The 13,118-nt window shown below is 40.1% G+C and overlaps 2 protein-coding genes across 2 annotated transcripts in view; one reads left to right on the forward strand and one right to left on the reverse strand.

Annotated features, from left to right (window-relative positions):
• Positions 1-566: 566 nt before the first annotated feature.
• Positions 567-8,614, reverse strand: LOC308348356 (gametocyte-specific factor 1-like). Its single transcript, XM_080812373.1, has 8 exons — positions 8,502-8,614; positions 4,953-5,021; positions 3,551-3,662; positions 3,181-3,301; positions 2,915-3,016; positions 1,894-1,960; positions 1,255-1,325; positions 567-735 (listed from the first exon to the last, which is right to left on the reverse strand). Exons 3-8 carry the CDS (start codon positions 3,641-3,643, stop codon positions 722-724), a joined length of 468 nt encoding a protein of 155 aa, XP_080668499.1. The 5' UTR covers positions 3,644-3,662; positions 4,953-5,021; positions 8,502-8,614; the 3' UTR covers positions 567-721.
• Positions 8,615-8,751: 137 nt separating this feature from the next.
• Positions 8,752-13,118, forward strand: part of NCKAP1L (NCK associated protein 1 like) — a gene marked incomplete at its 5' end in the record, with an annotated part of 41,820 nt that continues 37,453 nt past the window's right edge. The window contains 3 exons of the mRNA XM_080812374.1: positions 8,752-8,853; positions 9,876-9,986; positions 10,919-11,011. Of these exons, the coding sequence (XP_080668500.1) occupies positions 8,752-8,853; positions 9,876-9,986; positions 10,919-11,011 (306 nt within the window). The remainder of the gene's footprint in view (positions 8,854-9,875; positions 9,987-10,918; positions 11,012-13,118) is intronic.

The raw sequence follows: 13,118 nt of genomic DNA on the forward strand, positions 1-13,118 counted from the left end.
GTTTGTGAAATCCCTAGAAAGGGATTTTAATGGCTGAAGGGCAAGGGATGACATTTTTAAATGAACAGAGTGAAAAAAAAAATAAGGTGTATTTAAGATGGGAATAAACTGCTGCAGAATTAAGAGGGAGATTTGGAGACAGGCTCCAAACTCAGCTTGTCATAAAAACTATAGCTTTTGTTCTTTTTTTTTTTTTTTTTTTTTTTAAAGTAGGCTCCCCATCCAACATGGGGCTCGAACTCACGACCCTGAAATCAAGAGTCACATGTTCTATTGACTGATCCAGTCAGGTGCCCCCCAAAACTGTATCTTTTAAGCATGGAAGATTTGTACAAAACTGATTGAAGAAGGTTGATCTGATGGTCACATAGGACATGACTTGGAGTAGGAGAAAAATAATTGGAGGATAAAGAACCTGATTAAGGAATAGCATAGCTTACATGATAGCTGTATTTCCTCTACTAATAAGGGAAATAGGCTAATAATCCCTCTAGGCTTTTGGTTGACAGATGAGGATATGAAAACAAGGAAGAGTAAAAAAAAAAAAATCCAATGAAGCTTGTCATAGGAAAAATATTCTTTATTTAAATAAATAAAAACATTTTAAGATGCCAGCAATGACTGGAGTTGTTACCTAAAACATGACAGTTAAGATTTCCCCAAGTTTAAAAAAAGACAATAAATTTTCTGTCTGTTGGCTCTTTAATCCACAGCTTCTCCATCAGTTTTTCTGACCTATGGGTAGAAAAAGAACATTAAGGTAATGTCATTTTGTAAGTGTTTTATTGGAAGCCCTAAGCTTGATGAGCATTAGTTGCGTTTCAAATAGAGTTCTAGATAGCTTTTTCTCCATAGTCTGACTTAAGGCCTCTGGGACTTTTCCTGCTTTATATTATGGAGAAGAAGGACTTAGAATAGAAAATAGACTTATTTTTTATTTCTTTATTTTTAAAGATTTTATTTATTTGAGAGAGAAAGAGCATGAGAGGGGAGATGGTGAGAGGGAGAAGTAGACTCCCCATGGAGCTGGGAGCCCAATGCAGGACTCGATCCTGGGACTCTGGGATCGTGACCTGAGCCAAAGGCAATTGCTCAATTGACTGAGCCACCCTGGCACCCATTAAATAGGTTTACTCTTTTAAAGAATAAAAGTTTGTCTAAGAATCTTTGAAGATTTAGAATACATTAGTGGTATTAGTTAAAGCTATGTTAATATTGTAGAACTAGGATATTCGTTTTAAAAAGTTACTCTACCTTTTCTCCAGGACTGATAGTTGTTAGGATGTTTGCCATCCATAGACTGTTTTTTTATGTCTCTTGAGTCACTGGAGGAGATGACCAAAAAAGAAAAGTTAGTTGGAGACCAGAACTAGAGATTTAGTCTAGATAACCATTCTATCTAGGAGATTTAAATTACTTTATCAAAAATTGTTGACATTATTAAAGGTCAGAGTAGGAATTACTGATTTTGTGCAAGCTTCTGTTTTATATAGTTCCTTTGTACTTCCTGTCCCCCTATGTATGTGGTGGGAAACTCCACTGAAGGCTTCTCTAACCCTTAGATGTACCCTTCAGTCTTGTTAGGTTATTTCATGTAGAGTGTAGTAATTATTTTCCCTTCAAAGTTTTAGGAATTGGTTTTTTATGCCTTGAAACTCTTACATAGAATTGAGAATCTTATGTAATCAAGTCCTTAATGGATTAAAGTCCGAAGAGGGTCTTATGGAGGGAATGGAAGTACTCAGATCCCATGAATGCAGATCTTTTGAAATTCAAGACTGAAGTTTAGGCATTTGCCACGGCTATGGCCTAGTGGCCATTTCCCTTTAAGAGTCAAACTTAAAGGTATTTTGCTCTCTATTCTGATAACTTCTATAAGATGATTTATCTTACCTTTCACAGACCAGCATTTTTGGAGCAAATGTCTTAAGAACAAATGAAGGAGAATGATGTGTGTTATCTAGAAAGAAAGAGAGATGATGGAGACGTGATACCAGTACTAAGCATTTTTATTTTGCTGCAGAGAAAGCCATCGGCGGTAGATATTTGAATCTCCCATCCATAGTTGTTGCTGGGAATTAGCTGTCTTGCTAGGACTGCATTCTACCAACTTGACTGAGTATGGTCATATGACTAGTTTTGGCCAATGGAATGTGACTGGAAGTATTTTCTTCTGGGCCAAGATGCTTAAGGGAGACCTGGACCTCCGTTCTCTTTTTGTGGCAGTTTGGGAAGCCAAGTGTGGAAGGTGACAGTCACAGGATGAAAAAAGCCTGTGTTCTCAAGGCACAATCCCCATGGAATTCTTGCACTGGGCTTATATACAAGGAAACATCTGTTGTGTTAAACCATGATATCAACACAATTTGAACTTTGTTAAAGGAAATTGCGTTACCCTAATACATATATACATCTTTATTTAATATTAATTTATCTTGTGAGGTAGGTATTATTCCTTTTATAGGTGAGGAAGAGGTGTTTAAGAAGTAACTTTCCTTAAGGACTGAGCATATAGTTGAACCTCGATCTGACAGGAGAACTATTGAATTCTCTGTTTGTTATAACACGCTACATTTTAGAGAAAAGATATCACTTGAGATAGGATAAATCCAAACCTTTCAGACTACAAGTTTCAATTTATACCAATACTTTTTTTCTGTGGCAAGTGGCCAGATAGTAGTAAGATAAGATTCTTTAAACTGTTATAAGTGATCTCAGGTTTAATTAGACTCCCTTTTTGCTGGGTTGCCTCTTCAGAGACAGAGGAAATTCTCAGATTTATTTGCTTGTTCTGAAGGATTTTGTGGGGGGAGTATTAATACTTAATTTACCCAGGACTACAGTACTTAGCTACGAAGAACTTAGGATCCAAGCCTTCATTTAAAACAGGGTTCACTGATTCACTTGTGCTCACCTATGTTCCAGACATCCGGGTCAAGAATCTGATTGGCAGCATTAGAAAGTTTTTCATTGGGTTCCAAACTTGGAGAAATAACCTTTGGAAGATTGAATGGCTCTGAAATAAAGCAGACCAGAAGTTATAGAAACAGAGTAGAAACTTCCTTTTGTTTTTCCTTTCTCTCATTTGGCTAAGACTTCTGTATGTATGAAATATCGGGGGCAGGGGGCAATAGCACTTGATGTAACTTATCTGCCCTTCAAATTAAAAACAAAACTTACCATCATCTACAGCAGTTCTATTGACACAGTTAGCCTCATGTTCCTTGAGCCTTTTGATTGGGACCACATGGCAAGCATTATATTTGCAGTTAGCCATCTTTTTAGCTATCTTCGGATTTTTCTAAAAGAAAAAAAGCTCTTGTTAAATGCCTATTACATAATGCCTGTATTCCACCCTCCATTCCCTTCTGGAAATGCTTAAGACAAACAATTTCCAACATTAAGAACTGCTAAGTACTACGTACAGTCAGAAGCTTGTTCTTGAAAACAAATGAACAAACAAACAAAAACTTTAAATTTTATATTCTGAGCTTATTTTTCTCCCTCCACTGACTTAACTTTTTTTTTTTTTTTAATTAGGAAAACTTACTTTTCTACATGATGCCAGGTGGTACTGTAACCTGCTGGCTGGCATCCTGTGGTTTGGGTCATAAGGACATATTTCTAAGTCTTCTGGCTCCATGAGGCCTAAATAGTAGGAACTATGGGTTGGAAAAGAAAATATTGACATTTAAGATCAGGTAATTTTGACATAGGCCTACTTTGTTCTCAGAAGAAGAGTGAGAGATGTGGGTATCTAGCTGTGAAAGTTTGGGATGACTAAAGCAATAGCCTCATCAGTTAGATAATAGGAGAACTTCACTGCTTACATGCCTTGGAAAACCAAAAATTAATGTTTGCACAAATATTTTAGTCTTCTAGGTTGTTTTGAATAGAATCCTTTGCCCTCAAAGAGAGTATTATACAGGCAGGGCTCCTTGGAAAGCTCAGAGTACCGGGGTATGATGAAGTTTAACACCATCAGCTTGAGTGTTGAGAAAGCAAGCCTGGGGCAGCTGGTTCTTTTAGTGTTCAGCACTGCTCCCTCACATCTCTTTGCCAAATCTATCTAAATTAAGCTCTTTGTTAGGCAAGGATGCTACTTGTCAGATCAGCGTAGCCACTTTGGGGGAGCGGGGCTCGGAAGAATGAACAGTACCATGTTCAAGTTCAGGCTACTTTATAATTATCTGAGAATGCCAGTCTGAAATCTCTAAAGTTATAGGTATTAACATATGAAGACTCTTAGAAGAAAACTAAGAATATACCATCTCGAATCTGCCACATTTTACTGCCAATAGGAGGCCTACTTTCCCTTATGGCTAGCTGTCTTTAGCTATCCTAGCAGACATTCACTTCAAGGACTCCCAAGTTTCCAGGCAACAGCTACAGCTGAGATTTCTGCAAAGCAGGGACAGACTAGTCTGATGGGGGTGGGGGATCAAGGCAGACTGGCAGAAGCAGTAAGGATAGAAAAGTGCCTGGAAGAGCCCATTTCATTTCTGCTTTGTATCATGCCTAGGGCATAGACAAAGGGCACAGAGATAGACTGTTAAATGTCAGATTTTCCTGAGGGCATTTAGATGATTAAGTCTAGGGATTTAGACTCAGTACCTTTCAGGAACACAAGCCAGGGTGGCTCTTTAAAGCTTACACTGCATATTAATGATAATATTAGAGCCATGAACACTTACTGTAAAGTAAATTGGCTTTCTGGGAAATAAAGGTTGCAGTATAATCCAATATTGTGTAGTTATCTTTAGATTCTTAAAGATAGTGGAAGAAGAGCTTTAATACTGATACCTAACTATCGATAGCTGAATATGCCATGTTGGAAGGCCAAGATTATAATGGAGGCCAATTTGGTTTAATACATGTTGGACTTGCAAGAGGATTCCAGCCTCGATGCTACCTTGACAGTTAAACTGAGTCTAAATGCTCTTGAGTCCTACCTTATTCTTGAAGCAGCATCTCAAGAATCTGAAGGGAAGTGTCTGAATCTGAAGAGGCAAACAGTCCTTCTGGAAGTCAAAACAAGGCAAACAGCTGAAGTTTGGGGAGAGGGAAAGCAGAGAGAGTACCTTTGTCAAGTGATGTGAATCAACTTTCTGTTCAAGCTACTCAACTCTTCTCCCACCATATGGTCGATGGTTTCTCAGAGGTTTGGAAGTTTTTGATGTCATAGTTAAGTCTTGAAGAAGTGGTTTTCAATCTTGGTTGTGCAAGAGAATCAGAGTAGTTTTAAAGTGACAGAGTGGCCAGAACTCTTGGACCAGAATCTTCACAAATGAGGTCTGGCTAACTGTGGCTTTAAAAGAGTTCCACAGGGGATTCTGATTTGTAGCCAGGGTTACCAGGCCATGCTCTGGGGTAATTAAGCTGTCCTCAGGAGGGTTCTTCCAGTTTCCAGGAGGAGCTGCTGCATAGCCTTTCCAGTGAAGTTTCTCTCAGGACTACCTGTTGGAATGATTGGTCCCATCTTTAAACCTGGCCTTTTTCTTTATGGGGTGCCAAGTAGAATTTCACAGAAAGTACATAAGCTCACTGTATCTTAAAAAACTCAAAGTTTTACTTTCTTTCTGGCCTTCTTAATCCAGTGTACCAGGTCTTGAGCCAAATGTTTACAAACACCACCATATCATATAACCACTTCTACAGGTCTATGAGGGATGACCACTGTTTTATAGATCAGGAAACCAACTCAATGGTGATAGATATCCTAAAGTTACAAAGCTAGTGCATGTTTGGTTGACATTATTAATATTATTTGAGGTAATACATGTAAAGTCCTTAAAGTACCTGGTACATAGTAAAGAACGAGGTCATCACTTCACATGTAGTAACTTCTTTAATACACACAGTATCTACATGCGATATGAATGATTCTTAATATCCTCTCCACTTGGCAGGCAGGGAGACTGGATCAGAGCTGCTGAGTGATAGAGTTGGGATGTGGACTCAAGCTTTCTGGCTCCAGACCTGGGGTCTTTGCCTCTAAGTCATAAGGCTTAGGCCACTGGACTCAACAATATTCAAGCCCAAAATTCTATCTAATGCCAAAATATAGGCTTTTCTCATATACCAAGTACAAGGAAATGAGTGATTTCCAGGCTCCAGCAATCTTAGAGTTAGCTGAAGTGGCAGGGTAATATGAAACAGGCATATAAAGGTGGGACCTAATTTAGATGTGAAATACACAGTAGAGACCAAGTTGGAGTTCAGCAAGGGCTCAACTTAGGACTCTTTGAGCCAGATTCAGAAGATTGACTAGGATTTGGGTCAGCAAGAGGGAAAACATACATACATATGTGTGAAAGTAGAAATGAACATGGCACATGCACAGTAGACAACTGGGTTGGTCCTTGCTAGGTTGGGGAGTATATAGTAGGGAACAGGAGAAAACTAGATCAACTTTGTAGGGAGAGTCTTCAATAAAATTTTCAAGAGGATAAGGCATGCGAGTGAAAAAGATCCAGTAGAACTATACTAACCTGTAAGAAGGCTGCTGCTGTCCTAGGGCTCAGCTTCCTATGCTTTGGTACCCCACAGCCTGCTCTTAATCTCCCCCATCAAGGTGAAAGACCAATAGAGATCCCGCAAATGACTCTAGTAGAACCTGGGTTTCTTTGATAACAGCAGGTGATTCAAATCTTCTAGGGGTCAGTAGTACCTTATGCCAGGTCTCTAGCCTTCTAGGGACTCTAACCAGTCAATAAACTGAAAGGCAGATTCTATTTTCCAAAAGTGTAAAGTTTCCATTACAGATGTTTGAAATTTCATGTGTTAAGCACTGCTGTCTTTTTGCTTCTTTAAAAAATATATTTTTGGGGCACCTGGGTGGCTCAGTGGGTTAAGCCTCTGCCTTCAGCTCAGGTCATGATTCCAGGGTCCTGGGATTAAGCCCCACATCGGGCTCTCTGCTCAGCAGGGAGCCTGCTTCCCACCCCCCCTGCCTGCCTCCCTGCCTACTTGTGATCTCTGACTGTCAAATAAATAAATAAAATCTTAAAAAAAAAATAAAAAGTATATTTTCTTGGGAAAAAACATATTAAGTTTATGTATTTAAGTTTATTTAGGTTTCTGTATATAATAATACTAATCAGCTCCCCCCCATCCCTCCAACCCAGGATTTACTGGGACAATGTAAGAGCCCAGGATATGGCAAATGAGAATGACTGAAAAGTGGAAAAAGGTATTGGAAAGGAGGAAGACATGATGACAACTCAATGTAGAATTTTTCTGAAGACCTTTTGCTTTTTGCCTTGAAAGAAACTTGAAAGTGAGTCTATTTTCTTGAGTTAGGGAGTTAAGGCCCGGTTGGAATGGCAAGAATATTTTAGTGTTAAAATTCATTCAGTCTCCTAACATTTAAAGTCTGCTATTAATTTCCCCTCGTTAATCTCGGTTAATTTGGTTCTTCATGGCGCCTATTTCCCAAGTTAGTCTTAATAATTCAACAAATAAATCAGCATATTTACTGAGTGGTTACTGGGTCCAGGAGGTAAGTGTTTCTCAGCATGTATCCGATAGAACATTTGTCTCAAAACATTCCAGGGTACTTACAAATGCAGATTTCTAGGCCCCACTGCAAACCTTCCAATTCTGAATCTCAGAGGATAGGGATTCATCTCAGTTTCTTAAGCACCTTTAAGAAGGTCAGGCACCCATTTGTCAGATGGGTGCCTGGGTGGTTCAGTCAGTTAAGTGTCTGCCTTCGGCTCAGGCTCAAGTAATGATCTCAGGGTCCTGGAATTGAGCCCTGCATCAGGCTCCCTGCTCAGTGGGCAGTCTGCTTCTCCCTCTCCCTCTGCCCCTCCCTCCACCTGCTCGTGCTTTCTCTCAAGTAAAAAAAAAAAAAAAAAAAAAAGTCTCAAAAAAAAAAAAAAAAGAACTATTGTATTAGAGCAGTGGTTCTCAAACTTGAGAATGCATTGGAATTACCTGGAAGGCTTGCTGAAACACAGAGTGCTGGACCCTACCCTAGAGTTTTGGAGTCAGTTGGTCTGGGGTAGGTCCTGAGAATGTGCATGTCTAACAAGTTTCAAGGTGATGCTGATATGACTACACTTTAAGAATCACTGTACTAGAGTATTATGAAAGATATGAAGAAGTATTAGATACGATTCCTATCATTAAGGAGCTTATGATGTAGTAGGGGGAGATAAGATATATACTTAAGAATATAGTGAAGAATATGGTGTTCTGTATAATAATTGACACTAGATGGGGCAATAAAGAAGAGTTAGGATTTAATCTGGGCCTTAAAAGATGGTTAGGCCTAAGGTTCAGCTGAGAATAACAGGCAATTTCAATGGGGGTATATAAAAGAGGAAATAGTATAAAGGTGTATGGGCGTGGGGTGGTCGATAGTTTTTTTGGCCAGTGTTGAGCTTTTTATAGGACACTGGTGAAGGGTTAAGGCCAAAAAGGTTCGTACCAGGCTGTGGAAGAGCCTTCAAGCCTGTCCCTTTCCCCTGCCTCCACCCGCTTCATGGTCTTACCAAAAGCGCTGCACCGCTAGAAAGAGGAAATGTCTGCTGCTGAGTGTGCAAGAGGAAGCACAAGGAGATTCTGAAGGTCTGTGAGCCGTAATGACTGCTTTTACCCATGAGCCAATTGTAGAGGCACCAGGAAGACCAGTGCACCAACCAGGCTGTGTCCCTCCGCCCAGGGGGTGTCACCACCCAAGCTGAAAGTGTTTGGGGAGATTCGACATTGCTGTCCGGATACTCCTTTCTCTCGGAGGCCATCATGTCTTTGACCTCTGCCTACCAGCATAAATTAGCTGAGAAGCTCACTATCCTGAATGATCGAGGTCGGGGGGTTCTCATCCGCATGTATAACATCAAGAAGGTAAGCATGAGCAACTGGACTAGTGCCATTTACTCCAGCAATAGTAGGGCCGGGGACCCTGAGGCCGGCAGTTCCAGGGGTTAGACACCATCCTCTTTCCACACTGGTTTAACTGGACTTCAGTCTACGAGGCAGAAGGGGAGGCTTTTTCTAGGTATAATTCTTGCCCCAGCGAGAGGGTCTGCTCTCTGCTGGGTATACGGCGATAGGAAACAATTTTGTTCTGAGGCACTTAATAAAGGTTTGGGGTCTAGAAGTCTGGGTCTCATTGTTTATTGCTGATCCCCCATACTCTGAAGATATCCAAAGGTGGGTCTATGGCAAAAAACTTTTCCATGGACTTTCCTACGAGGAAAAAATAGATACAGTATTTCAATAAAATATGGGTCGGTGCCTTCGGAGGTACACAGTGTCTGAGAGTTCATGCTGTACTTGTGTGTGTGTGTGTGCGCTTAGGATAGGAATTCTGGAATGCAGAGATGCTGGGGACAGGATCAGGCTAGGGGGCAAGGGGCTGGCCTAGGGAAGTAAAGAGATAAAGATGGACAAGAACTGGCAGTTTCTGGAAGAGAAAATAGAGAGGGAACTTTTGTGCATTTTGTAATAAAAATCACCAGGAACTTGGTTTCTGTGACCCAACGTCCCCCACAAATGCCATTTGGGATGAGATACTTACATATGGACATTGTGACACACTCACCCGTGAAGTCTAACTCCCAAGCAGCTGCTTTTCTCACTCCTTCCGGCTTCAGCTGAGGGGCGGGGAGAGAGCTTCCTCTTAGCACTGGGGCCGAGCAGACACTGAACTCCTCTTGGTAAAACAAGATACCCAGCTTGTTTAGCTCTACTGATAGTTGGCTTCATGCCCTGACACTTGTTTCTCATTTACTGTTATGCTTTTGTAATGAATTCCCAGATTCTCTTTCCGTAAGAGAGACTGTGTGAAAATGAATGCATCAGGAAGAAATAAGTTTGGAGGGGCTGGAGAAAGGGTAAAAATATGGTGTGTTTTATTGGTACAGACTTGTTCAGACCCCAAAACCAAGCCACCTTTCTTACTGGAAAAGTCCATGGAATCTTCTCTCAAGTACATCAACAAGAAATTTCCCAACATAGATGTCCGAAACAGCACGGTGAGAACATGGTTCCCCCTGCCCTTTCTCTGAAGTAACTCTACACTTGCGTGGCTTAAACTTGCCTCTTTTTGACTGCCTTTCTTAGAAGTTGGCAAGGGATGGGGTATCCTTCTTTCAGTTTTCTTGGGCTCAGTCACAGAGCTTCAGGTTCTTGTAGTCTTGAGAATTCTGAGATAAGTTGGGATTCTTGCAGGGTAAGCTAGAGCAAAGCATTTCCCCTTTCTCCATTGCAAGATTCATGAGAACACTTTGTTCTTATAGAAGAAGACAGTTTGATCAACCCAGCAGGGTGCATGTATTTTCTGCTGTTCCTGTTTCCAACTCAGTGTTTCTTTGCTAATTATCTTAGAGTTATGCATCTCTTGAAATATCCCTTAGTTCTCCCTTATTAAACGCTCTAGATTTCTTACCATTGTACCTGTAGCATCTTCTCACTCTGCCTCTTTTGACTTTAATATAAATGGTAAGCCTCTTTGACTGAAAGGGACCTTGAAATTTCCTCTCATTTAGCACTCTTTATCTAGTCAGGATCACATGCATCATTCTTTCTAGAGAATCTCCCCTGTTCAAAACCTTCAGAGCATCGGATATTTTCCAACTTTGTCTGTCAGTGTATTTCAAGCCTCTTCAAGACGTTTTTTGTAGGGGCACCTGGGTGGCTCAGTCGATTGAGCGTCTGTCTTTCGCTCAGGTCTTGATCCTGGATCCTGGGATTGAGCCCCGAATCGGGCTCCCTGCTCAGCAGGGAGTCTGCTTCTCCCTCTCCTTCTGCCATTTCCCCTGCTTGTGCTCTCTCTCTTTCTGTCGAATAAATAAATAAAATCTTTTTTAAAAAGTGTTTTAGGTATAACTCCTATTCTTCTTGGGTTACTTTGATCAATTGTCTTCTTATTTTGTGTTTTAAAATTTTTGTTTTGTGTTTCTCTCAGCAACATTTAGGACCAGTACATCGGGAAAAAGCTGAGATAATTAGATTCCTTACCAACTACTACCAGTCATTTGTGGATGTCATGGAATTTCGGGTGAGCTCTACCACTCCAGGTCCCCAGTGCAGGCATTATCCTTCAGAGGTTACTCCTTCTTTAGTAGATGTTCATTTTTTTTTTTAAAGATTTTATTTATTTATTTGACAGAGAGTAATCACAAGTAGGCAGAGAGGCAGGCAGAGAGAGAGGAAGGGAAGCAGGCTCCCTGCTGAGCAGAGAGCCTGATGCGGGACTCGATCCCAGGACCCTGAGATCATGACCTGAGCCGAAGGCAGAGGCTCAACCCACTGAGCCACCCAGGCACCCCTAGATGTTCATTTTTTAAAAAAGATTTTATTTCTTTATGTATTTATAGCCCCTGAGTAAGGGGAGGGGCAGAGGGAGAGAGAGAGAGGGACTCTTTAAGCAGGAGCCCAATGTGGGGGCTCCATCTCATGACCCTGAGATCACGACTTGAGCTGAAACCAGGAGTTGGACGTTGAACCAACTGAGCCACCCAGTTGCCCCTAGTAGATGTTCATTTGTGTTGCAAGTTATACAATTGTGTCTGATATAATTATACTTCATTTAAAAGGATATGCAGGCTTATACACATAGTATTAGTATGTACATAGGAAAGATTTGAAACGTTATACATTAAACTGTTAGAAATAACTACTTTTGGGGTGAAATGATCAGCTTTAATTTATTAAACTATACATTTTTAAGTATTATTAAGTATTCATGTATTTTAAGTATGATTCCCCAATATTTTATTATAAATCTACTGAAAAATTTCAAGAGTATTACAATGACTATTATTCTACTCTTCTAGAGTTCCTAATCATTAGTATTTTTTTTAAAAGATTTTATTTATTTATTTGACAGACAGAGATCACAAGTAGGCAGAGAGGCAGGCAGAGAGAGAGGGGCCAGCAGGCTCCCTGCTGAGCAGAGAGCCCGATGCAGGGCTCGATCCCAGGACTCTGGGATCATGACCTGAGCCGAAGGCAGAGGCTTTAACCCACTGAGCCACCCAGGCACCCCTAAACATTAGTATTTTGCCATGTTAGCTTATCTTTACTTTTTTCTGAACCATTTGAGTTAGTTTCAGATACTATGACAATTCCATTCCTAAATACTTTAGCATATATCTAAGAACAAAAATATTTTCTTATATAACCCTAATGCAATTCTTGCACTCAGGAAATGTAACATTGTTGCAATATTATTAGTTTTAATGTATAACCCATATTCACATTCTGTTAGTTGTCTCATGGATAATACATTGAATTTAGCTGTCATGTCTCTGTAGTCTTTTGAATAGTTTCCAACTTTTTTTTTTTTTTTGTCTTTCATGACACTGACGTTTTTGAAGAGTCCACACTAGTTATTTTCCAGAACATCCCTCAATTGGGATTTATCTGATTTGTTAATTTTCTGATTGTAATATTTGGTAGCAATACTATATAGATGATATTTTCTTTAAGTTTTAAATAATGAGCAGTACTATTTTTGTAAATGTAAGAATTATTTTGGTAAATGTAAGAATTATTATGATGTTTTTGAAGGGTAAATTGAAAATGTGTTTCAAAAGTCTTAAAAACATACTTTAAAAATTTTTTTATTATTTATTTATTTAAAAAAAAAAGATTTTATTTATTTATTTGTTAGAGAGAGAGAGAGAGTGTGAGCACAGGTAGACAGAGAGGCAGGCAGAGGCAGAGGGAGAAGCAGGCTCCCCGCGGAGCAAGGAGCCCAACGTGGGACTCAATCCCAGGACACTGGGATCATGACCTTAGCCAAAGGCAGCGGCTTAACCAACTGAGCTATGCAGGCATCATATATATTTTTTTAATCTTACTTATTTATTTGACAGATTACAAGTAGGCAGAGAGAGAGAGGGAAGCAGGCTCCCTGCTGAGCAGAGAGCCCAATGTGGGGCTCGATCCCAGGACCCTGAGATCATGACCTGAGCCAAAGGCAGAGGCTTAACCCACTGAGCCACCTAGGTGCCCCAAAACATACTTTTTGATGTACCAATTTTACTTCTAGAAATTCTTTTTTTTTCCTAGAAATTATTCTTAGAGAAACAATCAGAAGTGCAAAGATATGTACAAGGATGTACTCTTAAAAAACTCTTGATTTTGGCTCAGGTCTTGAT

This window comes from Martes martes, assembly GCF_963455335.1.
Source record: "Martes martes genome assembly, chromosome: 8".
In the NCBI taxonomy this organism is placed as follows: domain Eukaryota; kingdom Metazoa; phylum Chordata; class Mammalia; order Carnivora; family Mustelidae; genus Martes; species Martes martes.

Bases quoted from the DNA above. Each gene is read 5' to 3' on its own strand.
- LOC308348356 (XM_080812373.1), bottom strand. From the start codon at position 3,643: ATGGAGCCAGAAGACTTAGAAATATGTCCTTATGACCCAAACCACAGG. The intron at 3,302-3,550 runs GTAAGTTTTCCT...TTTTTCTTTTAG, and splicing joins ACCTGGCATCATGTAGAAAA to AAAAATCCGAAGATAGCTAA. The intron at 1,326-1,893 runs GTAAGATAAATC...CATCTCCTCCAG, and splicing joins AAAATGCTGGTCTGTGAAAG to TGACTCAAGAGACATAAAAA.